This window comes from Nothobranchius furzeri, chromosome 11, assembly GCF_043380555.1.
Source record: "Nothobranchius furzeri strain GRZ-AD chromosome 11, NfurGRZ-RIMD1, whole genome shotgun sequence".
NCBI classification, from domain to species: domain Eukaryota; kingdom Metazoa; phylum Chordata; class Actinopteri; order Cyprinodontiformes; family Nothobranchiidae; genus Nothobranchius; species Nothobranchius furzeri.
In genome coordinates, this window is record NC_091751.1 from 34,579,864 (window position 1) to 34,607,619 (window position 27,756).

Sequence of the window (27,756 nt, forward strand, 5' to 3'; positions counted from 1 at the left end):
GAAAGCCAAACGCTCCGTCCGTCATCCTCGTCCTCCTCACTGATGAACATGGAGAGGTCAGAAAGTCCAGTCTGTGCCTCTCACCCAGCCTCCCCCCACGCCATCCTCACCCTCTCAGAGATGCTGAAGCCAGCGGCGACAGAGATGAGGGACACCAGACACTCCGTCAGAACCAGCAGACGTCTAAGAAGCTGAACCGCTTTTTTAAGAAGAGAGATGATGTTTTCCTAGATGAGGGGGGTGCGGATGTGGTGTCTTTCAAAACTGGGGGGGTGGGGGCGCGAGGGGGGTGTTGAGGGGAGTCCCTCAGATTTCAGATTTCCACAGGTTGAAGGAAATCCAGCGGCAGCGTGGTGCTGCAATGTAGAAGATCCCGACTCCCTCCAGCCCAGTAGGGGCGCCACCACTCCTCGAACAGCCGAGGGGGGTGGGGGTGGTGATTCATCTTTGTTGGGGGGTCACGTTGCCTCCCCAGGCTCCACCGCTCCTTGTCGGTTTAATATCCCTTTGTCGATTGGAGCTGGTCAAACTTCTGTACGTTTTTACCTCCATTCCTCCTGGTGGCGGTTGGTTAACGACTAGACTCAAAGCGCCGCGTCGGGCTGCCGTTCAGTGAGGCGGGTTCATGGCGCCATGACCTCGCTGCTGCTTCTGCTTCTGCTGCAGGAGGAGCTGCTCCAGAGCTGATGGGCCGGGCTGCATCATGGAGCTGGACCAGATGGACTGTGGGTAAATAAATGGGAAGACAAGATGGTAAATGGCCTGTATTTGATATAACACCTTCTAGAGTCCTGGAACCCCCCAAGGCATTTTACAACACAATTAGTCTTTCACCCATTCACACGCTGGTGGTGGTGAGCTGCCCTGGGGCACACTGACAGAGGCATAGCTGCAGAGCACAGGCGCCATCGGTCCCTCCGACCACCACCAGCAGGCAAGGCTGGTTAAGTGTCTTGCCCAAGGACATGACGACAGTGACAGAGCGAGGCACAAACCTGCAACCTTCCAGTTAGAGGGCAAGCACTTAACTCATTAGACAGCATGGGATAAACTTACGCTGTTATGCTGACGATGCTCAGTTATACAGTGGTGTGAAAAACTATTTGCCCCCTTCCTGATTTCTTATTCTTTTGCATGTTTGTCACACAAAATGTTTCTGATCACCAAACGCATTTAACCATTAGTCAAAGAAAACACAAGTAAACACAAAATGCAGTTTTGAAATGATGGTTTTTATTATTTAGGGAGAGAACAAAATCCAAACCTACATTGCCCTGTGTGAAAAAGTAATTACCTCCTGAACCTAATAACTGGTTGGGCCTCACTTAGCAGCAATAACTGCGATCAAGCGTTTGCGATAACTTGCTACGAGTCTTTTACAGAGCTCTGGAGGAATTTTGACCCACTCATCTTTGCAGAATTGTTGTAATTCAGCTTTATTTGAGGGTTTTCTAGCATGAACCGCCTTTTTAAGGTCATGCCATTGCATCTCAAAAGGATTCAGGTCAGGACTTTGACTAGGCCACTCCAAAGTCTTCATTTTGTTGTTCTTCAGCCATTCAGAAGTGGATTTGCTGGTGTGTTTTGGGTCATTGTCCTGCTGCAGCACCCAAGATCGCTTCAGCTTTAGTTGACGAACAGATGGCCGGACATTCTCCTTCAGGATGTTTTGGAAGACAGTAGAATTCATGGTTCCATATATCACAGCAAGCCTTCCAGTTGCCGAAGCAGCAAAACACTCCTGGGAAGGTTCACCACTGTTCCATGTTGTTGCCATTTGTGGATAATGGCTCTCACTATGGTTCGCTGGAGTCCCAAAGCTTTAGAAATGGCTTTATAACCTTTAGCAGACTGACAGATCTCAATTACTTTTGTACTCATTTGTTCTTGAATTTCTTTGGCTCTTGGCATGATACCTAACTTTTGAGGTTCTTTTGGTCTACTTCTCTGTGTCAGGCAGCTCATGTTTAAGTGATTTCTTGATTGAAACAGGTGTGGCAGTCAGGGCCCTGCAGAGACATTTGACGGGGCGGGTGCGCAAAGTAAAAAAAGGGGCACTTATAGAGCAATCCAACAAGTTAGAAAATTCGGATAATGAGACCCTTGGGTTCAAACAACATAATAAAAATACATCATTTAGTGTCATTAGTGTTAATGTTAGTTCATAAATAATTGCTTTTGTTTATAAAGCTGACTTATAACTAGAGATGTTACAACCACATTTTTGCCCCTGATCCAAGTCCAAGTTGTTTGATTTCTGATTATCTTCCAATACCGAGTCCTGTTCTGACACCAGGTGGTGATGCAATGAGTTACAAAAGAAGAAAGAAGACGTCCTTCGGTCTGTATTAGTCATTTTGTTATTGTAGCCTTAAAAGGTCACTCGTTCAGGAAGTACATTTAACAGTATTCAAGATAATTTATTGTCATTGCACAGGTGTACAACCAAATTGACTTTGCGCTTACTAAAGGCAGCTCTAGTAAAAGCTAGTAAAATAAATGTCAAATAAATGCAACCACAGAGAGTTATCCAGTGTGATTTACAGCCATGTTAGCTGAGATCTTTTTCCTGTCAGTAGAAAATTCTTGATCCCATTCCATGATCTCGATGAACTTAACACTAAACATGAGAGCTCTGCTACCAACCTAACAACACCCTTTACACAAAGACACCATCATCCCATATGTGGCAGGAGTCCAAGAGAAACTTAGAAGAATCTTCTCCAAACACAACATCCCGGTAAACTTTAAACCCAACAACACCCTCAGACAGAACCTGGTTCATCCAGAAGACAAAACACTCAAACAGAAGCTCAGTGGGGTCGTTTATGCAGTCCAGTGTAGTGAGGACTGTCCAGATCTTTACATTAGGGAAACTAAACAACAATCACACAAGTGCATGGCACAACACAGGAGAGCCACCTCTTCAGGTCAAAACTCTACAGTCCATGAAGGACAAGGGACACACCTTTGAAGATGACAAAGTCCATATTCTGGACAGAGAAGATAGATGGTTTGAGAGAAGAGTAAAAGAAGCTATCTATGTCAAATGTGAATAACCCACTTTAAATAGGGGAGGGGCTTAGGTTTCACCTTTCCAGCACCTATGATGCAGCTGTGAATCTCATTGCTAAGCAGTTTCACCTTCCTGTGTCTAATCAACACGATGACTCACCATCAATAGAGGCTAACGACTCATCAGGATATGGAGAGGCCGGGTACTCAGAGTAGTTTCTGCTAGTTAAATAACAACAGACAGCTACAGCTTATGAGCTTGACTCTCCCATATTCCAGTAAGAAAGAACAAAGCTCCTCAGAGGAGAAGTGAAATGTTTTAAAGAAACCAAAGAAGTCCAGTTGCCTTCATTTGAACCCTTTGGAGTAATAGTCAATAATAAAAATACATAATAAAGTCATAAAGCGTATACAATTATGCTCATATTCACTTTTACCATCTATTTGTGGGAGGCGGAAAATTGATCAGTTAACCCTCTTATGACCATAAATATAACTGGTATTTTTTGTTTTGTTTTATGGCTTTAAAATTGTAATAAAAGTGCAAAATGTTTGTAACTCTGCTCCTTTTTTCAAAACAATGTCAGCTTTCAGTGTCTGGTTTGTATTTAGTGTTTATGTTTATTAAAGTCTATAAAACTGAAAATTAAATGAAATGGGAAAAAAACGGATTTGAATTTTTTACATTTATGTTTATGTGCTTAGCAGACGCTTTTACCCAAAGCGACTTACAATTTTTTTTATTTATTTATTTTTTACCTATAGGGCATGTTGTGATCTGTGGGGGAAACCGGAGTACCCGGAGAAAACCCACGCACGCATGGGGAGAACACGCAACTCCACGCAGAAAGGCCGCAGCCGAGTTTCGAACCTGCAACCTTCGTGTTGCGAGGCAACAGTGCTAACCACTGCGCCACCATGCAGCCCATTTATTACTAAACAGGAACTTCAAAAAATGACTTGAGCAAACTATTTCAAAAGAACAATTTAAACTCAGAACTGTGTTGCAAACTCTCAGAAAACAGTGTGAACCCTGGCCTCACAGGTCTATGCTCTGGTCCAGAGAACGGGATACAGTAAAATAAATACTAGGTAACATAAGATAACACTCATACATCACAACTGTAGCTACATTTCTACCAGCATTATAAAGTCCAATAAGCCAGATAAAAGGTTAAATCTAAAAATTTCACTAGAAAAAGTCAACTAATAAAATTCTGCACTGATTAAATTCTATTTTCAGCTAAATAAATATTTAATGTAAATATAAATGATGCTGAAATGAAGCTGAATCTTCCATTTAGTAAACAGCTGAGTGTTCAAATAAAAACCAGTGTGACTGTAATCTGTCCCTCCTGTCACCATCTACAGAAACAGCCTTCTGGGATACCTGACCAACCAGGTGGATTTTATCTGTGATGTTTCCATAACTTTATAAAAGCTGCTGATGAAGATGATCAGAATGTTTCGTCCCTTTGGTTCTCTGCTCTCCCGTCGCGGTTCGCTCCGTTTCTTTCTGTGACACTGCAAAGCTGGTTTCCCTCTAATAGCGATTTTTTGAGTAACATGAATTACATCATGTAATACCTTGTTGAAAAGCTCATTTAATGTACTTTTAGAAACCATTTGAATTATTTTTATTCGATTAGTAATTCAGAAGTTATGACCCGGAGAATCTAGAGTGAGAAATATCAACATCTGTGATTCTTTGTTGTCAGTTTCTTCTTAAGGGGAAGTCTCTCTCATGTCCCATTTTCTGTCTCAGACATGCAGCTACCCGACTGCTCCACACACACTAGCCACGGACTCAAACGCACGTAAACAAAAGCTCTGATATTAAAATCCATCCAGCTGACGTGAAGCAGGCAGAAAAAATAACTTACAGGTAGATGAACACAGACTCCTGCCCACAGACAAACACCAGCCTGTCGTCTCCATGGCTGCAAGGTAGAGCGACAGCAGGGACAACCAATCACACGTTAGTATGATGCGGCAGAGCCAATCAGTGAGCTTGTAGGTGGGTCTAAGGGAAAATAGGCTTCAGCTTGAGGCGGCTGCCTCCGCATGGTCCTAGTGCCTGATATGTATCACAGTATAACAGTTTTGAATGGTAAAATCTGACGAAAGACTGGAAAAAGGGCACTTTGGGTACGTCGGACAAAAGGGGCAGGTGCTCAAGCCTACGCGCATTCCGAGGAGGAACCAGAGCCGGGAGACCTGGGGATGGACTGTCCATTCTCAGGGGCAGAAGTTGCTGAGGTAGTCAAACAACTACACAGTGGCGGAGCCCCGGGGGCGGATGAGGTTCGTCCTGGGTATCTCAAGGCTATGGATGTTGTAGGGCTTTCGTGGTTGACACGTCTCTGCAACATTGCGTGGTCATCGGGGGCAGTTCCTGTGGAGTGGCAGACCGGGGTGGTGGTCCCCATGTTTAAGAAGGGTAACCTGAGGGTGTGTTCCAACTATAGGGGGATCACACTCCTCAGCCTCCCTGGAAAGGTCTACTCTAAGGTACTGGAGAATCTCAGATTGAGGAGGAGCAATGTGGTTTTCGTCCTGGCCGTGGAACTGTGGACCAGCTCTATACCCTTGCAAGGGTGATGGAGGGGGCATGGGAGTTTGCCCAACCAATCCACATGTGCTTTGTGGATTTGGAGAAGGCTTATGACCGTGTCCCCAGGGGCACCCTGTGGGGGACGCTCCAGGAGTATGGGGTGGGTGGCTTTCTGTGAAGGGCCATTCAGTCCCTTTACCAGAGGAGCGTGAGTTTGGTCCGCATAGCCGGTAGTAAGTCGGACCTGTTTCCGGTGAGGGTTGGACTCCGCCAGGGCTGCCCTTTGTCACCGGTTCTGTTCATTACCTTTATGGACAGAATTTCTAGGCGCAGCCGTGGTGTGGAGTGTGTCGCGTTTGGTGGCAGGAGAATCTCGTCTCTGCTTTTTGCGGATGATGTGGTCCTCCTAGCTTCATCCAGCTCTGACCTTCAGCTCTTGCTGGGTAGGTTCGCGGCCGAGTGTGAAGCGGCTGGGATGAGGATCAGCACCTCCAAATCTGAGGCCATGGTTCTCGACCGGAAAAGGGTGGCTTGCCAACTCCGGGTCGGGAGAGAGGTCCTACCTCAAGTGGAGGAGTTTAAGTATCTTGGGGTCTTGTTCACGAGTGAGGGTAGGAGGGATCGAAAGATCGACAGGCGGTTTGGTTCAGCGTCTGCAGTGATGCGGACGCTGAGCCGATCTGTCGTGGGGAAGAGGGAGCTGAGCCAGAAAGCCAGGCTCTCAATTTACCGGTCGATCTACGTCCCAATCCTCACCTATGGTCATGAGCTTTGGGTAATGACCGAATGAACGAGATCGCGGATACAAGCGGCCAAAATGAGTTTCCTCCGTAGGGTGGCCGGGCTCAGCCTTAGAGATAGGGTGAGGAGCTCGGACGTTCGGGAGGGACTCGGAGTAGAACCGCTGCTCCTCCGGATCGAAAGGAGTCAGTTGAGGTGGTTTGGGTATCTGGTCAGGATGCCTCCTGGACACCTCCCTGAGGAAGTGTTTCGGGCATTTCCTGCCGGCAGGAGGCCCCTGGGTCGACCCAGGACACGTTGGAGAGGTTACATCTCCAATCTGGTCCGGGAATGCCTTGGGGTCCTGCCGGAGGAGCTGGTGGAGGTGGCCGGGAAGAGGACGGTCTGGAGCTCCCTAGTTGGGATGCTGCCCCCACGACCCAGACTCGGATAAGCGGAGGAAGACGACGACGACAATAAATGAGTACTCAGGATTACTCATGTAACTTGTTTCTACACATACTTGAAAACTATTTGACTGTATCACTTTCAAAGCTACTGCTAGCTAACTACAGATTTGTTATATTTTACAAGGTAAGTAAAATAAATGTTGCCTTTTGGTCAAAAGATTGCTTCTGTTTACAGTTTTAGAATCACTTTATTTTACATTGTAAATTTGTATTTTTGGAGCATGACCAGTTTAAAGTCAAATATAAATGTCCCAAAGCTTTAACTAACTTGTACAACAAAGTAGTTAATCCTGGAGCTGACACTCTTTGTTAATACTGATTGTGAATTGATTTAAATTGAGAATCGAGAATCGATTCTGACTCGAATCGGCACCTCAGGAATTGGAATCAAATCAAATCGCGAGTTGCTCCAAGATTCATATCCCTATGAAACACCACAGTTGGGTTATTTTTTAACAAGGGGGGCAAGGTTTGGATTTTGTTCTCTCCCTAAATAATAAAAACCATCATTTCAAAACTGCATTTTGTGTTTACTTGTGTTTACTTTGACTAATGGTTAAATGTGTTTGATGATCAGAAACATTTTGTGTGACAAACATGAAAAAGAATAAGAAATCAGGAAGAGGGCAAATAGTTTTTCACACCACTGTATCTATCCATTAACCCTGATGAAAGTGATCAGTTAGGGAGATTACACGCTTGTCTTGAAGTTGGATGACTCAAGACAAGACTGAAGTTCTCATCTTTGGACCTGAATTTCAGAAAAGGAAATTGCTTAGTCAATCACCTGACCTGAATGGCATTACATTAATCTCCGAGAACAAAGTAAGGAACCTTGGTGTTATCTTTGACCAGGACATGTCATTCAAATCCCATGTTAAACAGGTTTGTAGGACTTCCTTTTTCCACCTTCGGAATGTTGCTAAGATTAGAAGCATCCTTTCCAGGAGTGATGCTGAAAAACTAGTTCATGCATTTATTACATCAAGACTAGATTACTGTAATTCATTACTCTCAGGAAGTCCACAGAATGTAGTTAAAAGTCTTCAGCTTGTCCAAAATGCTGCAGCTAGAGTTCTGATGAGAATTAAAAAGAGAGATCATATCTCTCCTGTCTTAGCTTCCCTACATTGGCTGCCTGCTAAATTCAGAATAGATTTTAAGATCCTCCTTCTCACACATAAAGCTCTTAATAATCAAGCTCCATCATTCATCAGTGATCTGATTGTTCCATACGTTCCTAACCGAGCACTTCGCTCTCAGACTGCAGGTTAGGGTACACACTCGACAACTTTCTTCTACAATCTGCTCTTTAACTGTATTATTTCCTGCTATTTCAGCTGTTAACTTTATTTTTTCTCTAAGTGTTTTTCTCCCCAGAAGAAGCTACAACGATGTTCTGCTGAGCTGTGGTGGCCTCATGGAGGGGGCCATCGGCAAGCACACTGCTGCTAACCACTTAAACATTCTCCCTCTCCTGATAATAATAATAACATTTTACTCTCTTTGACATTGAATGAGCTACTGCTAGTTTACCCGTTTATTATAGATTCACTAGAATAAATACAATAAAGTTTATCTTTCACCAAATAGAATATTTACTAAGAAATTACAATGTAACCATAGAAACATTACTTGTGTGTGTGTGTGTGTGTGTGTGTGTGTGTGTGTGTGTGTGTTCTTGTGGGAGCCAAGAGCTGTGTTTGCGTACGTGGTGTGCTACATCCTGTTTCAGCCAAGTTTTGAGATCAGTTCTAGTAAGACTAATATTTGTCTGAATGTTTATCTGAAAGTCAAGAGCAGCGGATGCATCCTATTTAGTAGGTTTTGCTGGGAAGCAGGGAGACTCCCAGTTTCAATTCATGTCTATGTGAAAGACTCGTTTCCTGAGGTATGTAAGACTGATGTCAGCAAAGTGTAGAAATGGTCTCTCATTTTGATGTGAGGAGAGGCTTTTACAAGGAGGTGCTGCCGAAAGCTCAGCATTTTGCTGTCCCAGACTTGGTTCTATCAAACTGTAAAAATAAAGCCCCCCACTGTTTGACGGACAAATTTGTCTAATTCTCTTTGTGTCTTGTTAAATTCAAAGAACCAGAACACCACACACTGTCTTCTCCATCCCCAGTGAGTCATGGTGGATGGCTGCTTATACTGAGCCAGGATCCTCTGGAGGATTCCTCCTGTCAAAAAGGAGTTTTCCTCTCCACTGTCGCTGCATGCTTGCTTAGTATGAGGATTGCTGTAAAGACTCTGACACTAGTCAGTGACTTGATGCAACCTGCTGGGTTCCTTGTACAGGAAACTTGTTACGGACTGGCTTAATGACCTGACCTGCATTGTTTACTGTGTGAAGGTCCTTGAGACGACTCTCGTCCTGATTTGGCGCTTTATAAATAAACTTGAATTGAATTAAATCCTGTGCCATCGTCGCCCCAGTTAAAGCTACCGCTAAGTGGGAGGAGTCTGACCATAGGCTCTAAACAAAGAAGAATCTGCTCATGCATTAAAGTGGGAGGAGTCTAACCTCAGGCCTTAACGTGGGAGCAGGGTTCCCACTCTTTTTGGACATGATTTTCCAGAATTTTTCCAGGACATTTTCAGCTGCTGCAGTACGGGTCAAGTTATTACAACTAGGGCTGGATGATTTTTTTTCATATCAGGATGCATTTAGAAACAGATATACTGTACCTACCTACACCATTATATCGATTTTTTAGTTGTGCAAAGATCGTTGTCTTTCACTATAGGGAGCCTAAGTCTCCTCCCGTTCCGGTCGGCTCATGGGTTCTCGGGCTAAAAGCTATTTTCTAATCCGCTCTGCCTTACGTCTTGACTCACACATGTTGTACTGCAATTTAAATGAAAAGTAATGATGGGTGTTTCGACCACGCCAGTCATGTACTTTGACATTTATCAGGTTGTAAACGTTCGTAATTAGCTTAACTACACACCAGAAATCGGCACGTCGTATATGTAACACCACATAATCTAACTCTAACCTCGATTACGTCAATTTCGTAAAGGGCATTTGTAGTCCTGGACTTATTTTCACACAAAACCTAAAATTGCGTTTCCCCCTGTTCGAAAATAAGCGCGTTCTTGGTATCAAAATGTTTCTTTAAAATTCACGGACATCATATGTGAAATCTACAGCACAGAACAAGCGGAGTTAGAAAATAGACCCGTTGACTTGCATTTTTTTTTTTTTTTGTTCTTCTGGGGACCCATGGTCTGGAAGAAACGTAGGCTCTCTATGTTACCTGTTTTCCTTGATTTGCATTTCAACTAAACTAAAACAGAAGTGATTCTCTACTTTAGTTCATACACTGCTATTTTACATCCTGATATCAGTTTAAAAGTCCAAACTCTCACAGTCAAGCTGCATCAGTCACTAAGTTAAAAAAATATGACCAAACTTTCTAATGAATTTCATTTGCTCATATCCAGATGCATAGTTTACATAATCGAATCATGTGTTTTGGACTGAATTATTTTGATTTAACAAATCTTTAACTATTTTTTGTTTGTCAGTTATATTGTTGAAATGGATGTAAATTTTCAAACCTGCGTAAAAGTCCCGCCTCCTCGTTTGATTGACAGCAAAGGGGAGCTTTCTCCACACAGCTTATGCAAGACTTAACTCGAAACAGGAGACTGTCAATAATGCGGGACGTGAGTTTCAATCTAAGGGACGCAAGAAAAGTCATAAGAATGCAGGATTCTCCCGCTCTGGTTACCATAGTGATGACACACTGCTCTTCTGTCAACAGAGAGAGGGAGAAAAACCTCTCATCCATATACTGCGATATAGCAGCACTTTTAACCCTCTGGAGGCAGGCATTGCAGATTTGCAACATTAAAACCTACCTACCTGGTTACTCCACATACGTATTTCATGAGCATTTTTTAACTCAGAAGTACCTCTGAAGGACTTCGTTGTTCGTCCTTTTATCGAAACTTATTTTGAGCCTGAGAGGGTTAAACTGAAAGTCGCTAGCTTTGGCCCTTCTTGGATAAATAAATCTTTACATGAGTATGAAACATTGGTAAATCTAGCAGCAAAGACAAATGGACACACTGGGAAGCAGAACTGTTCTAATGTTTTTGATTGGTTGGTAGCATCACATGGGCACTGTGCCGGCTGGATGTAGAAATGAAAGCAGACAAGCGCTACAGCCCGATGCCCACTGAACACAGCTGAAAACAGAAATTCATGTGTAAAATGTTTACCCGTTTGTATTTATTCACAAGGAGGGAAAATCATTTTCCAGGACAACTCAAACATTTCCAGGACATTTTCCATGTGTTTTCCATGACTGGAAAATGGGTCTACCATTTTCCAGGTTTTCCAGGTTGTCCAGGACGTGTGGGAACCCTGGGGAGGAGTGTATTCACAAACACTGAATCTGGGTAATAGAAAAAAAGATGAATATTTCGGGACCTTGAGGCTGTCGAGAAGTACAGTGGAGGATGACTCTTCCATTGGAGACTCCGGGTTGGTCCAGCTGCCTGTGGAGCTGGCTTGGTGCCAGCTGGTGTCAGACCCTGTGGAGGGGGCTGAAGCCTGCAGGTAGTCCAGACCAAAAGTACCTGAAACACCAGAAACACACGTCAACATCTGGAGAGGTTTGAGGTGACCTCCTCCAGGTAGGTTAGACCCCATGAATATTAAGAGATTGCATCCGTATTAACATGCATTCACAAAATGCTGGAGAGCAACAGAACCTCCGCAGCCATAATCCAGAGCTGTATCTCTGCGATTGAATATCTACAATTATCTGATTAACATGTCTGGACTCACACAGCTGAAGCAACCAAGGTGTAACCAGATCTCTTCTACGTTTTGTGGATTAAAAGGATACTTTTAAATACTTGAAATAGTTGCAATCATTTTCTTGAGTCAGTGTGTGCTAATATGACCTTTTTATTTGGAGAAAAAAAGTTTCTAAAGATTAGTTTGTGTGTGTGTTGATGGATCTAAGCATGTAACTTCAGCTCCTACACACACAAATCACCTGGCACACACGGACAAAACTACATTACACACAGATCAGTTTACAAGCACAAAAAGCCTTTTGAGACTCTTCACACCTGACTGATTTGTGCGTACATGGTGCGTTTGAATGCTGGGTGGAAGCTGGAAAATCTGAGCTTCCTTTGGATTTATTCTAAACTTGTGTTACTGTGATAAATATGGGTTTCTGTGGGGAAAAAAGAGTATCTGTAGGTCTGTAGTTATAAAAGATAGACCTACATTTAACTTGTAATAATCTAATAAGTGTTTATGGACCATGGAGACGTAGTCAAAGGGTTATAAGAAATGACCACTAGATGGCAGAGTGGTTCTTTGGAAAAAGCAGGCTTCAAACCGGGAGAAGACACTAGAAGATGACGCGGCGTCCTGGTGATCTTTCCTCTGAAGTAATAAAAGTTAAGCCTGCATGATTTGCAGTCTGGTTATAATGAGACAGCTATTATTTTAGACGGGGTGGGGCGGAGCTTGGGCATATGATGTCACATGTCTATAGAACAGTTCTGGGTTTTTCATTCACAAACAAAAGCTGAAGTCTGGTTGGATTTAAAAACTTTTGTAGAACCACAGGCAGCCACAGCAGCAGAACTCGGCCCAAACCACAAAAAGCTGCATGTCGGGTCAGAACCAGACGCTCTGACTTACCGGGCTTCTCGGCCTTCCAGCGGTCCACCATCCTGCGGTCCCGGCTGTCCGGAGTGCCAATGGGCCCGAAGTTGGAGAAGGGCACAGGTCCGTGGTTGTGTGTGGGAGGGGACGAGGGCAGGCTGCTGGGGTTTGAGGAGTGGGGGGACTGGCTGGCCGGGGTGGAGTGGTCTGCCAATCAGAGAGCAGCTTCATCAGAAACACTGATCACACCTGTACCTACACCTCTCCAGGTGAGACGTACCTGAGCTGGCGGGGAGGGAGGGGGACCAGGGAGTTCCCTCGAACAGGGAGTAAAGGGATGTCTCCTGTTGCATTATGGGAGCATCAGGTTTGGAGCTGAGGGCCAGGTTTTTGCCGTAGGCCTGGCTGAAGATGCTGTTCTGGGTGTACTCCTAAACACAAACAGAAGGTTCTGCTCACTGATCCTGGAACAGTTTAATGGTTCTGACCCGAGAACACGTCCAGATGGAGGTTCTGACCTGCATGGGGAAGCTGGTCATAGGAAGGATGGAGGACAGCTGGCTGACAACCTCGGGGTCGCTCTCCATCCTCGTCTGGTTGGGAAGCTGCAGAGGTGAGAGGACAGAGCGGGTGAAATCCAGTCTGGACCTGGTTCCACACAAGACCAGAACCTCATTTATAAAAGGTGGTGTAGAATCCCGACTAAAACTAACAATCCCATCTATAAACCACACCTGAGCTCAGGTGTTTCTGGATCACGTCCCTCCTTCTACACACCCACTTCCTGCCACAGACTAAAGAACATCCATCCATCCTCTTCCACTTATCCTGAATCGGGTCATGGGGCAGCAGCCTAAGCAGAGAGGCTCAGACTTCCCTCTCCCCAGCTACTTAGGCGAGCTCTTCCAGGGAATTCTAAAGCATTCCCAGGCCAGCTGAGAGACATAGTCCTTCCAGCGTGTCCTGGGTCTACCTTTAGGTCTCCTCTCGGTTGAACGTGCCTGGGAAAGCTCTCCAGGAAGGCGTCCGGGAGGCATCCTAACTAGATGCCAGATGCCTCTTGATGTGGAGAAGCAGCAGATCTACTCCTAGCCCCTCCCGGATGACGAGCTTCTCACTTTATCTCTAAGGCAGGGCCCAGCCACCCTGCAGAGAAAACTCATTTCCACCGCTTGTATCCGTGATCTTGTTCTTTCGGTCACTACCCAAAGCTCGACAGATCGGTACAACGCCCGCATCGCTGCAGGTGCAGCACCAATCCGCTCCAGCTTTCCCTCACTCATGAACTTGGGGATAGGACGTCATCCCTGACCCGGAGAAGGCATTCTACCCTTTTCGGGCTTAAGGAATATCCTGCATATAAATAAACCAGAGGTAACCATGACAACCAATTAAGATGTTCTACTGCATTTGAGTGCCGCGGAGCGATGACAGTGGGATTAAAAATAAAAACAAAGACGTGGTCAGATGGAGATGGCATCCTACACAGCTGCAGCGTGGAGCTCAGGGGCCCGACTCTGGTGAGAGGAGCCAGTTTAGGATGTGTGTCCAGAGACAGGAGGAGCAGGGAGAGAGACGGGAGCAAGAGACAGATGTAGGGGGGTGACATGAGAAGGGGAGACAAGAGGAAAGACAGGGGGAGGAGGAGACAGGAGGAGGAGGAGAGACAGGAGCTACATACAAAGATATTTGGTCCAGGAGCAGAGCTAAGGGGAGCAGCCAGGGCCTGGAAGAAATCAGGAGGCTTAGCAAAGGCCAGCTCCTCGTCCTCCTCCAGGTCTGCTAGAGTTTTTAACAGGTCAGGAGGTAGAAGAGGTGAGGTCTTGTTGTCCTGCTGAGAGAAGGAGCAAAGAGAGGAGGAAAACAGGAGGAAAGAAGGAAAGAGGTCACAGAAAATCAGATTAAAAATGTCAGATTAAGATCTGCATCTTCTACTGGAACCAGGAGAACCAGAGGGACCAGGAGAACCACAGTGATGAGGAGAACCAGTAAAACCAGAGGAAACAGGAAAAATAGAGGGACCAGGAGAACCAGAGAAACCAGGAGAATCAGGGATCATGGGTGTGTGAGTTGGTCTCATAGGACTTTTGGGTGCTCTGAAGGTTCTCTTTCTCTAAGCAACCAGAAGGGGGCACTAAGCAGTTGTTGGAGGAGACGCAGTTCCAGGAGGACCAGGGACAGAGACGCAGTCTGGCTTCATCTGAACTCACCTCGAAAATGGGACCACGAGGTCCTGCAGGGACCTCGTGCTCTAGAGGCCTCTTCATCCTCTCAGACATTATGGCCAGACTGTCGCCCACCCTGTAGGGGGACTGCCTGTAGAAGTCCTGGACCTTGACGTCGGGGTACTTCATCTTCTTGTCCATGTTGGACACCTGAGATTGCAGCTGGTTCTCGTAGAGCTTCAGGGGATCCTGGGGGGACATGTAGAAGTTCTGCTGTAGCTGAGGAGGCTGCTGAGGTGGCTTCATGGACATCTGCATGGGAGACATCTTCTGCAGAGCTACCTGGGCCTGGTTCCACATCTGGGCCGGCTGGTCCTGCATGTACTGTGGAGCAGAAATACCCGTTACCGGGTCCCAGGAGGACTCGTTAGACAACACCACAAGTCATGTGACCTACCTGGGGAAGCCCCGAGGGGTGAGGAGGACTCTTCCCCATCCCGACCTGCTGGACCGGTTTGGTAGGAGACTGGGTGGGGACCTGGTTCATGGGGCCCGGACCTGGCCCCTGGCCCGAGGGTCTCTGCTGGCTGTAGGGAATGTGGGACTGCTTCCCGGCCTGGACCTGACCTCCGGTCTGGGTGTGAACGGCTGACTGGAGGAACGGTCCGGTAGAGAAGGTGAATCCTGGATTCACCTGGAGTCCCGGGAACGCCACCGGAGACGGGATCATGTAGGCCGAAGGAGGAAAACCTGCAGGAGGAGGCCAGAGCCCAAACTGGGTCAGAACACAGGACAAGACACGTGTCCGTTACCGGGTAAGCCGCGGGACACCAACGTACCAGGTCTGCTGGGCAGCGGGGGGAAGGCTCCAGGGTGATGGATGGGGATGAACTGGGAAGAGCTGGTGGTCTGGGTCTGAGTGACCGGAGTCTTCCTCAGCTCCGGCTGGGCCTTCACCTGGACACACACACAGAACAGAACCATGGTCCAGCTACATCTGGACCCGTATTCATGCTTCTGCTGATTTCTCTCGAGCGGTATTCCTAACCTCGCTCTTCCTCTTCCCGTCCTTCTTCAGCTCCCCTTTCCCAGCAGAAGCTCCAGCTCCTTTGGAGAATTCCCGGCGCTCCTTGCAGGAGTCTTTCTGCAGGTGGCTCCGAGTAAGATCATGGCTCTGCTCTCTGGGTTTGATGTTCTCCTTGAAGGTGACAATGGGTCGCTCGCCACTGTCGGGCCAGGAGCTCTGCGTCTTTCCAGTGGACAGAACCGACTTGAGGCCCGTGTTGCCGCCATCGTTGGGAGTCTGCTCTCCATTGGACGACTCCTGCAGCACCGGTACCTCCTTGTCCTGTGGCTCCTCAATGGCCTCCTCTGGAATGTCAGTGATGAAGATGAGGAGTCCGTCCTCGCTCACTCTGTACCGGATCAGCCTGCAGAGATGAAAACAGAACCCACCAGATGATGATCAGCCATGTGGATCGTTGAAACCAGGTTTGTAAGAAGACTGAGAACTGGGATGAGAACTCACCCCGGCTGGTTTTCACACATCCATCGACCCAGACCGATGAGGCGCTGGTGCCGGGCAGAAATGGGCAGGCCGTCCCGGTCCACCAGGATCCCCTGGTGACCTTTGGCAAAGTCCAAACTCCTGAAACACAGAGACGTCCCAACATCAACAGGTGGCCGTTTAAACAGCATCAGAGTTCTATCCCTACTGAACCGGGTCAGAACCTCAGAGCAGGTCGCAGTGCCAAGAATCCCTGGAGCTCAAACTCCTCTGGCAGCGGCATGACTGTGGAGAAAACAAACGCACCTTCAAATACAAACAGACAACAGCTTTCTCCACAGAAGCTGTCTGTCCTCCTACCTGAGGAGAAGGACATGTCCTCCTCTCTGGGCTGGAAGCTGTTGAGGATGGACACCAGCCAGGGCCAGATGCTAGAGGACAGGAAGACGGTGTTACTCTGCACAAGTTCCAAACTAAAAAAACAAACAGGAAGTTAGACTTACTACTTCCTCTTCTCCACAGCAGACTCCTGGAAGACACTGGGCCTTAGCTTGAGCCAGTCCAAGGACAGCTTGATGGCTGGCAGAGGACACTCCCCCATGGTGTCCTCGCCCCTGTTCTTGTTCAAAAGGACCCAGCTGAACATCACACCAAGGAAGGACACTGGGGGAACAGGAAGTCTCGTCAGGTGGGCCAGAAGACAAAGAGACGAGGTCAAACGTCAACAAGGAAACCGGTAGTTGGATTAAATTCCTTTTACCTGGACCTGATTAAATCTCGCTGATGATCAAGTAATGGACATTTTTCAGTCTGGGGTTTGACATCATAGCACAGAAACTGCTCATGTACATGTTTTTAATGATATTTTTGGCTTTGGACTCAGGTTTCTTAGGGATGCACCGATGGATCGGCATTTGATCCCAATCAGCCGATGGCACCCCTATCGGTTCTGATCGGAGTTTTCAAAATAGATCAAAGCAGGCTGATCAGATGACGTTTACAACAAACCGCCGCCAGGGCACACTTTCCCGCTTCTCAGCAACGCACGCACGCACGCACGCACACACGACACACACACACACACACACACGACTGTCCCAGCTGTTATTTTCGTTAAGGAGTGTGCACGTACAGCATGTGCGCCTCGTGCACGAACCTACAATTGAAGCTGCCGTTACGCTTTTGGCCTGGGGGGGCAATCACGAGCATAAAAATTCTAAACTCTGTAAAGTCCCTTTAACAAATAAATTAAATCAAAGATATTGGTCAATAATGTCAAATATGTAAATTTGTGTTTCAGTCATTTTTATGCTGGCTTAAAAATACTTCATTAAGCCTACTAAGCAGGGGTGTAGAAGGTGTTTAATAGGGCCAGCCCAGTAATGATCTTGGACCAAAATAAAGGGGGCAGAAAGTCAAATAAAGGAGGGGCAGAAGGAGATGTTTTTCCAGACACCAAGAAAAATTAAATGCCAAACCCCCTGCAAAGTGTGTCAATGAGAGTTTAAAACAAAAATTATTCTTGTGCAAATATTGGTGTATTCACCTTTAATACTAGTTATTACAATGCATCAGTTGCTGAATTGGTGCAGTTCAAAGTGGAGTGTGTCTAATAAAACAATAGCAACATAAAGGTGAGACGTGTCTGTTCCCCTTTAGTAATTATCCCAATTCTAATATGTTCTTGTGTGTTTTACCAAATCTTCACCGTTTTATTACCATCAGTTATTCATATCACTGCCATAAAGCTTTGGTTAACCCATTTACTTAAACCCATGCATATGTAACGGAATGAAATGACTCTTATTTTTCCCTTCTTTGCTCAAGACTAGTCTGCATGAGAGATAGTCTCAAGGTCTCATGCATTCCTTCTAACCTGCTTATTTTCAGCTCAACAGAAGAACGAAGAATGAACTCTTTTCTTTTAATTAATCAAAGAACTCTATTTTAATAAAGCTAATCCATCAAAGTGTTAGTCAATAAATAAGATGTGACTGACCTGTGAAATCAAAATATTAATTACTTTATTATGATCCTATAGAAACAATAAGTACTGTGACTTTAAGTGTTCCAACAGGACTCATTTCACGTAGTGTTAAAAAGACATAACACATTACTTTCACTGATCCAATCAGAATCTTACAGATCTGACGGAGGCGTGCTTCTGATGGTGTTTGGTAATTTTCATTCGACAATAAACCATAACATCCGAGGTATAAAACTACGCCATGTCAGCTCTAACACCAGTTCAAAGAATTCCAGAGCAAGTGACGGAGTGGCCAATCCTGATCTTTTAACTCTTTAACCGAAAGAACCACAACAAGCTGAAAAATCCAGTTGCTATAACAACCAGCCGCAACAACAGCTCCTTTCAGAATAAAAGCTCCACCGACCCAGGCTTGGGTCTGACCAGATGCCAATAAAGTGTCGTGTGCCGGAAGTAACTCAAGACGGGTTTGATCGGAACTGCGGCTTCTCCTACCGGCTCGGTTTCCAGAGAGGGTTCACTGGACCTCGATATTCCTGATCTACAGAGGACTTCCACAAGGCAGGTAGACCGGCAAATGGTGTCTCATGCTTTTTCTGAAGCTAACCAAGGCTTAATGCAAACCAACATCTTCAGTTCCCGTCAGAACTAATCGCTTCTTTGGATTTGCTGGTTCTGATTTACAGCACACGTCATCCATTCACCGCCTTATCCATTGTTAGTTACACTATACACTAGGGCTGCAACAAACGATTATTTGGATAATCGATTAATCGGATGGGGTCTCGACACGATTAATCGATTAATCGGATTACATGGGGAAATTTTTAAAAACTGCTAGGGAAACGTTATTTCTCTCCTTCCTTCACTTTATTTAACACAACATTATTAGAAAACAGTTCAATATCAGAAAAACAACATGCCATCACCTAAATTGTCTTATAAGGTGTATAGACAGAGACCCTAAGCTACATCTATCTGTGACCTAAAATGCTTGGTCCAAGTTAAACAGCTTAAGGGCAATTCTCATCTGTTTTGTTTGATCTCATCTGTTGACATTTATTATAACTGGGGATGTCAAACAACTAATTTTTAAATGTAATTAAACATAGGCTGTGAATTAATCAAAATTGATCACTATTTCCAAAAATGACTGAAAAAATACCAAATAAAACAAAAGTAAATGAATGCCATCCTCCTTGCGATGATGCCCTGGGCAACTGCCATAAAGTCACATCAAGAAATGCTGCTGATCATTCCAATGATCCCAAATAGACTCACATTAGGCCACATGAAAGCAACTGAACCCAAAAATATATTAACCAGTATATAACTGCACTCTCACACAACACGCCTGCAGCAACAGTTAGGACTCCTCCCTCCCTTTTAAAAGCGTTTTTGCTTCCGAGGACATTGTGGTTGTAAAGCCACATGTTAGTAGTCTGGCCCCGGTGTGATCAACCAGTTTCTGCGGGAATGTGACGGCGGAACCAGGGCCAGATTAACACTTTGTTGTACCCTGGGCAACAATATTCAAGGGCTCCATCATCACGACCCGAGGATCACCATAATGTGGTCACATACAGAATATTTTACTGTAATATGCAGTAAATATACTCAATACTTGAATGCCTGACAACACGTAACCCGCCCAGAGTAACCTTTGACCCGCCTCGTGTGGACTGACCAATGAGGAGAGGGTCTTAACTTGAGGCCCTCTCTTCATTGGTCAGTCTGCATGAGACTGACTCTCAACTGACGTTCAGAGTCATAGGCAGCGAAGCGTCTCTGTGCAGCGCAAAAGCCCGGGTGGACAGTGTGGGCTGTCCTGTGGGCTGAAACGCGTTGGCATTGATGTTTTTAACAATTTAAGCCATGTACTAATAAAGGCTTTTTATTTTTGTACCTCCTGAGTGCCTCAGATCTCCTTTTGCCAACACTCATGTTGGGACCCATTTTTTGTAAGAACTAAATTAATATCAGATTCTGCCAATAAAAGGGCTCTAAAACAATTCATATGTAAATATTTTGCATATTTAATGCAAAATCTCATTTTTATGCTTTAGTGCTGCAACAAGGTTTTATTAATAATAAATTATTATACCTTTTGTTTTACTACAGCATCGGTAAGCTTCCTGTGAACAGATTATTAAGGATGCTTGTTTCAGCTGTGAGATTAGACGATAGGATCAATGAAAAAATAAGTTGTCACACACTCCATGGAAACTTTCAGATAATCCACAAATAGTGGCTTTCAAATAGTTTTGTTACTTTTTGCAAGTTTAGAAAAGAAGCAGATGAGACAGCATGTCTGATAATTTAGTTTTTCATCTGATAATATTAGAACATGTCAGTAATGTCTGAGGGGCTTTTATAAACACCATATAACTAACACTACTGGAGAAGGTATGAATTACACAGAGGCTTCTGGGGAGCCCAGTTATGGGGGGGGGGGACATTTTGCCTTGGCCCCCAAAATGTCTTGAAACGGCCCTGGGTGTGTGACTGAGTTTTGAAGGTGATCTGAATTGTATCAGATGTATAACTATGACATGTGTATAACTTATTGTTTTTTACTGGTAAAAACGTGTAGTGGAGATAAATACCTACATTTTACTTTGTTTTCTTGTTTTTATTTAACTATTTTCCTGTCCTGTCTGTCTCTCATCTTCCTGCATCTCCTCATAATTCTCCAGAAAATCTGTTGCCTGGATTCTTACTTTTTCACCTCATCAGTTACTTTTGAGCAGATCAAAGGGATCTCCTGACCGCAAAGCGGAGAGCGCGTTTTCGATGCTGCGTGAGGTGAAATCACCACAGCACAGGTGATGAGCTCCGCAGTAGCAGAGCGCTTCAGGCACAAATAAGACAGAAAATAGAGAACATGTGCAGACAAGAACGATCGTGTGCTAATTATAGTTTTTTGGTTGCGCCACTTTGAGAATGGACCGTGCGCTGGAAGCAGCTGCCTGGATCGCTGTGCAACAATGCGGAACCGGTTCGCAGCAGCGCAAGTCTGCAGGCTCTCCCTCGCGCTGATCTGCCGGTACCGGCTCTCCCTCGCGCTGATCTGCGGCTCTCCCTCGCGCTGATCTGACTTGCTCTGGTCTGCGCGCAACGGCGGGCGGGAAGGGGGGGGGCGCTTTTGGAAGAGTTGTGCGACACAACGAATCGATGACGCAATTCGTTGCCAACGCTTTTAGTAATCGATTTTCATCGAATTCATCGATTCGTTGTTGCAGCCCTACTATACACTTAGTTTTAAAGTCAGTCTAGTTTAATTTGTTAGTAATAAAATTCTTAACTTTTAAACTTGACTCTCTCTGTTCTGTTGTCTCTGAGTGAATACGTAACGGTTATCTAATCCCTGCAATAAAAAGATCCAATCTTCTGGTTTAAATAACCCAGTGTCCATTAGATGGGATTCATACTCGATATGGATCTTATGTCTATGGTCATTACTTAAACTGTAATCCTACATTTATTACACATGAAACTATAAATGTTTGGTCCGTTGGTCATCTGTATTAACTGATGTTGGTAATAAACTCACAAAAAGAAAACGTAAATAATGCCTGATCATTTCTAGCGATCTCGATTTTGAGACGATTTTTTTCTCGAGGTCGGGGCGAGTCGTGTGTAGTGTGCGTGGGGTAACAAGCACAGGGCGGTCGCACTAAGATCAAACATGTTTGCTCACACGTCATCGTTTTACTTCTACATTTTTTCTGCACACAATGACACGGATTGTCTAGAAAGTGTTTGCTGAGTTTATGTCAAATAAAATGGCTCCTAAAACATCAGGTTACTTTATCCTCCAACCCCCATAAACCCGAATGTCCTCCTACATCTATGGCAAGCCTCAAGGACAAAAGACATCAATAACAGCTCAGCAGTTTATGGATATTCCGGGTTTTTGGACTTGAAGGTCTGACGTGTTGCTAGCACAGATCCGTGGCTCATGAGGTCGAGCTGCGTAGAAGTTGTCTGGTTTCAGAGGCAGCTGAATGCAAGTGAAACGGTTACACAGCGTATGCTGGTTCTGCCGGCCCGAACCCAGAGCTACGACCCGGTTCTTACCGAAGAGGCCCAGCAGCTGGAACCAAATGATCTGCTGCTCGCTGCTGTAGGTCTGCTCGCGGCCGTCCCCCGTCAGGTCTCGCAGGTGGTGGAGTTCAAACAGGTTGATGACGGTGATGTGGACCAGCTGCTGGGAGCTGAAGGCCTTCTGCAAAATCAGCCGCTGGACAAAAAGAAGACAACGTTCTGTCTGAAGCAGCTCCACGTAGTCATCAAAGTTTAATCACATTTACCATCTGGGTTTCCAACAATTATAAAAACAAAACATGCCAATTATTTGCTCCTCCCTCCTGTGCTGCTCCAAGTAACAAATCTAACGCACCTCACACACGACGTTACCATCTCTATCGCTAAATCTAACAACGCTTCAGACCCCCTCTTGAACCTTTACCCTAATGGAGAGCAACACATCTGATGACTCCTAGCATCTTTCTGTAGAAGTCCGACGGCAATAATTCGTGAAGGTTAGTAAAACATCAGGATACATCGACTGACTGACCGTAAACCTTTCTCCGTGGAGCTCACTTGCTTGCTTTACAAGCTAAAGCCATTGAAGACATAGCGATCCGGATCTGAAGTAGATGTTTATTCCATCAGGGCTGCCAATTCTCACGTGGGGCTCGCACCTGTCTTCACGCCACCCCCCCAGGTTCTCAGGCTGATAAACAATAACAGTTCATCTCTGAGGGACACACACACCTACGGCTCTGCTGACAGGACTACATCACTATTATGCAGCAGGTTGTTGAGTTCACAACAACATAGGTGTTTATTATTATATTGCAGGTGTTTGCCCTTCATAGCTCTTTTATAGCAGGTGAGGTCTGTAGGGTATAAACTGTGAGCAGGTGTGTTGGCTCTTTTAGAATAGAACAGACCTTTGTTGAGGGGGGTTAAGGCAACACTTAGAGAAACAGCGGACGTGAATAATACAGGTCAAAGGGCATTCGGCTACTGCCGTAACCTTCAGCACTGAAAAATAAATTTAAATAGAAAACTCAGTTTCCATGAAGAAACAGCATAAAGTCAGAATAATGCTGATTATCTTTTCTGCCATGATCGTGCAGCCCCAACCCCACATCACAAGAACCGTTCTGGTACCTGAAACTGCTCCTCCAGCTTGTCCCTCAGGACGTCCAGCTTGTCCAGACCCTTGCTCAGGTAGACGTGGCCGTGGAACTTGATGAAGGCCCTGATGAAGTCAGACACGCTCCACTTGGTCTTCACCTCATCACGGCTGCAGACACACAGAGGAACCGGGCTGTTAGAACTTCTCTGGAGCTGCAGAGGAGCAGCCTGATGGTGGTGGGACATTACCTGTCCAGAGCCTTGGATAGGGCCTTCTGCAGGTTGGTGGAGGCTGCTGGGAAGGGGAACTTGACTGCGATGCTGCGGCAGTAGTAGAAGATGGTGGTGAGGTGGTCTCCCTTAGAGGAGGCCAGGATGGCCAGCTGGTTGTAGGGCTGACCTGCAGAGAAACACAGAACATCACCAGCAGGAAACTACAAACATGGCTGCTGCAGCATCAGGTCCATTTCACCACACCAGCTCACCGTTTGATGGGACCAGCTGAGCTGCGTGTCGGTAGTACGACTCCGCCTGGCTGGTCTGGTTCCGATAACGGGCTGAAAAAGGAGAACAGGGATAAGAACCGGAACGTTTCTACAGATGTTCTGTTAGACCTGCTCCTGAGTGGTTCCTCACCGATGTCTCCCAGATGGACCAGGCAGTGCTGACAGATGTAGGAACAGGAACTGGGCTGAGGTGTGATGATGGTGCCGCCACCGCTCTGCTTGTTGCTGATGATGCCGAGCTGAGACGACTTGACCCGACAGGGAAGGTCCACGCTGAAGACGGTGCAGAGCTCCTGGAGCAACTAGAAGACCACAGAGATCCATCAGGACTACAGCAGGTCCAACAGAGGACAGAATACACACCAGAACTCGTCAGAACCCATAAGGCCTGCTCTGAAAACACTCAAAGCGCAGAAAAGTTTTTTTTTATCATCAAGAAACAAACTGAACAAGGTTTTAGTCCAATCGGGACTAAACTGGATCAGATGGTTCTGAAACGGCTTCTGCCTCTGGGCCTGGCGCCGTTCTCCTCTCTTTTAGCTTTTATTGTGAAATTCTCTGGGCATCCTGTTCCTGTGAAATGCTTCAGCATCAGGTGAAACATCAGACCTTCACCTACAGTACAGCCATCACATGACCATGCTGCTGGTTGACTCTCAGCTCAACTGGACCAGAACCACCACATGGCAAACTCCAGGGTAGTTCCTGGGACGGGGAACTTGGCCAGGAGATGGGATGTCCCAGTCCTCTCAGCTGTTGTGTCTCCACCCAAATCCAGCCCCCCCCCCCCCCCCCCCCCCCCCAGCGCATCCCGACTGCTTTGGCAGTGAGTGATGTCACTGATCAGCATCAAAAAGTTACTTTAATAATAAAAGCATCTATTTTATGGAATAGATCGTAACTGAATCCATTCAGAGGACAAGAGCAGCTCTGGTGTTTGTAAGACATGCCCGTTACTTAAGTCTGTGGGGGAATTTCCCGTTTTCCCAACAGCTGTGGGGGAATTCCGCTGAGTTTTCCGTGTTGGGAGTTAGATTTTAACAGCGAACAAAGCTTTTTTTTTGTTGCTTCCATTCTGCTTCACCAGCTACTCTTCTACTTTTACTGCTGCCGGTTGTTTGGAGGTCTGCTGATGTCATTTCCTACGGAGATAAAACCGATCAGCGTTAGCCGGAGATTCTGCTCAGCTGCTGTGCCGGGCCGTTCGGAGTACCTCCTCCAGAGCAGGTGTTCAGAATATTCCTGAAACGGCCCGGTCAGGTGGAGACACACGCATGTTGGGAGCTTCCTGTAAATCAACCCTGAAGTTCTTGTAATGGAAACACGCCTAATGTCAGCTGGTTCCCATCAGAACCATCAGCTGGTACCAAAGTGGACCAGACCTGAGTGTAGAATCCACTAGCGGCCTCCAAGAACAGGGACAGGTTGGCCTGGACCTCGCTGCGGTTCGGGTTGGCTCGGTTCTTGGCCTGGCTCTGCAGCGTGGTGATCTGGTTCTTAAAGGCATGGTTCCACCTGCAGGTCCACACACACAGCATCAGAACCAACCGGGCCACACACACAACAGGTCAGAAATCCATTCGCAGAAAATCACACAATCTAAAGATCTGAAGTTAAACTTTGTTCCGTCATTCGAAAGTTCCGTCTGCTGCCACGGTAACAATCCAAGATGTAAAAAAATGTGTAGGGGGGTGGGGCTTCTTACAGGTCCTGCTCCACCTTCTTGTCCAAGGCGTACTCCAGATCCGTAACCAGCATCTCCTGGTACAGGTCCTGCAGGGCCTGACGGGACGTCCACACCTCGGCCGCTTCCAGCTTAGAGTCTGAAAACACACACACAGACACACACAGACACACACACACACACACACACACACACACACACACACACACACAATAAATAGCATCCGATCCTAGATCTATAACACAGCTAACTCTACCTGACTATGTTCTACGTCCGGGTCTGATGTTGTTTCCTAACAGAATTTTAATGCATCAGAAATCTAAAACATTCTTTCCAACTAAATGACTGATTTTATTAAATATATAACAATAAAAATCCAGACTAAAGGTGGTTTTATCTATTGTTGCGGCCTTCCCTTGGAGTTAAAAAGGATGTTTTCATGATCCCCAGATCCTTTATTATGAACTCTGGTTGTGTCTTCGTTTAAAATCATATAAATAAAGTTATTATTAACTAGACATCAACAGAAAGATTCTTCAGTTTTATTTGACTTTCATGCTCTTATTGCTCATTTATTGTACATTTCTATGGTGAAACACTTTGTTTATGAGCTCCGCATTGACTTACTAAACCAAACATCTGGCTGCAGATGTTGTGATCCAGAATAACCGGTAAATAGTCTGGTCCCCGTTTCCTACGTGTGATTGTTTGATTTTGAGATGAATAATGACAAAACACAAAATAGGAGGCAGGGAACACCTGTGCAGGTGGTGTTGGAGGAAACCTACCCGTCATGTCAGCCTTCAGGGCCTCTGCCTGTCTGCTCGGATGGACGTACGTGAACACACACACACACACACACACACACACACACACACACACACACACACACAGCGAGAGCAAGAGAGACGCGTTAACATGATGAAAACACAAAGCAGCTCTTCCTCATACCTGACGATCCTGACCTCATATATTAAACAGATCATATCACATGTCACCATCCGCGGCTCAGACCACTTCCTGGATTCTATCTAGAACCACACCGATAGTAAGCGTTTTTTAAAAATCAAACAACGGCTCCACGTTTTAAGACATCAGAATATCCAGGTGGAAGAGAGAACCTCAACATCACCTGTAGTAACACCTCTCAATGAGTGACAGCCTCGACGCTAACAGGCTAACGCTACCCGATAATGACGGACCGTAGCTGACTGAACTGAACAATAAACCACTCTCACCGTCCCCCAACATTCATCATGTCTGATAGTGTGTGAGCTGACGCCTCCGGACGCTTGCTGCTGTTAGAAGCTAACCCAAACTGGCCGAGGCTAAGGGGGTGGACACTGCTAGCTATGATGCTAACAACCGAGCAAAACAATCCACCTGAGGGGGCAGAAACAGCCCCTACCGCAACCATTTCCACCTCCACTAGAACAGACACAAGACACGAAACCGCACTTACCGCAGGTACTGGGCGCAGAGGTTCATCCTACCGGACCACCGGGCTTTCAGGCAACGACGTGTCCCGGAGCTAACGCTCCTCCCGACGCCATGTTGCTGTGTGACCCGCAGAGGGCCTCTGCTGCGGGGGAGGAGCGGCGGCCGCGAGGCGGGGGCAATTTAGAATAAAATAATCTCATAGAATAAATGAATATTATTAATGATGGTAAAAATCAACTGTTTGAGAATTATAACAACAAAACATTGTTAAAAACACAGACTTATGAAACCAGGACAGGAAATGACGGATGTAGTGAAAATCCGTGTAAAGGTTTAGTAACCTGACCTGGATCCCAGGTCACGACTGGAAACGGGCAGTGACGCAATACTACGTTTATGAACTGCTACCTTAAGAATGTAGTACCTTTGGGTCAGGTGCGTCTCTCACCTCTGATTACCTTGAAGTGACTCAGTCACTGGAAATTATTTAAACTGACCGATTTCTAACCGCTTATATAAAGGTACGAGCAAGACACCATGGATCAATTCATGTATCCTTCCTTTAGCTGGGGTGGGAGTATGACAGAACAGCATTGGTTGGATTTGGGTCAGAATGTTGACTCAAGTAATCCAAGTAAATTATTCTGGTTTGAGTGAGACAGACCGGTCCAGCTCGCTCTGACCAGCATTCCTGCCTGTGTGGCAGGGTGGAGAAACGAGGGCCCGGGCGGGATTTGATCCGCAGACTTCCTGCTGAGAGTCACACGCTAACCAGTCAACCAAAGGGACATCCCTGTGGCCAAGTCGCCAGGTCACATAATCAATCAGGATATAGTGACAGGATGCTCACCCTTTCACATCTGTTCCCTAACCTTGAATTCTGTTGGAGAACATCTGACCTTGACCCTACACAGCTGGT

At 45.9% G+C, this 27,756-nt stretch overlaps 1 protein-coding gene across 3 annotated transcripts; it reads right to left on the reverse strand.

Annotated features, from left to right (window-relative positions):
* Positions 1 to 443: 443 nt before the first annotated feature.
* On the reverse strand, positions 444 to 27,002 carry smg7 (SMG7 nonsense mediated mRNA decay factor). Of its 3 annotated transcripts, none has more exons than XM_015941845.3 (23): positions 26,860 to 27,002; positions 26,186 to 26,217; positions 25,419 to 25,536; positions 25,096 to 25,228; positions 23,844 to 24,015; positions 23,693 to 23,764; positions 23,457 to 23,607; positions 23,241 to 23,376; positions 22,140 to 22,302; positions 16,576 to 16,735; positions 16,433 to 16,503; positions 16,297 to 16,357; positions 16,094 to 16,213; positions 15,614 to 15,995; positions 15,405 to 15,522; positions 15,023 to 15,315; positions 14,611 to 14,949; positions 14,082 to 14,231; positions 12,919 to 13,005; positions 12,681 to 12,831; positions 12,437 to 12,607; positions 11,201 to 11,349; positions 444 to 723 (listed from the first exon to the last, which is right to left on the reverse strand). In XM_015941845.3, the coding sequence occupies exons 1-23, from the start codon at positions 26,883 to 26,885 to the stop codon at positions 610 to 612; spliced, it is 3,369 nt and encodes a 1,122-aa protein (XP_015797331.1). In that variant the 5' UTR covers positions 26,886 to 27,002; the 3' UTR covers positions 444 to 609. The 3 variants fall into 3 exon arrangements, with proteins under 3 accessions (XP_015797331.1, XP_015797330.1, XP_015797333.1); XM_015941844.3 differs by having other exon boundaries at positions 14,082 to 14,234; XM_015941847.3 differs by lacking the exon at positions 14,082 to 14,231 and having other exon boundaries at positions 26,860 to 27,001.
* Between the last annotated feature and the right edge of the window lie 754 nt (positions 27,003 to 27,756).

Excerpts from the sequence above, each read along its gene's own strand:
- smg7 (XM_015941844.3), bottom strand. The coding sequence starts at position 26,885 with ATGAACCTCTGCGCCCAGTACCTGCG. Across the intron at positions 15,523-15,613 it reads ACGGGAAGAGGAAGAGCGAG|GTGAAGGCCCAGCCGGAGCT; the intron begins GTTAGGAATACC and ends GTGTGTGTCCAG. Across the intron at positions 12,608-12,680 it reads CTCCCTCCCCGCCAGCTCAG|ACCACTCCACCCCGGCCAGC; the intron begins GTACGTCTCACC and ends TCTGATTGGCAG.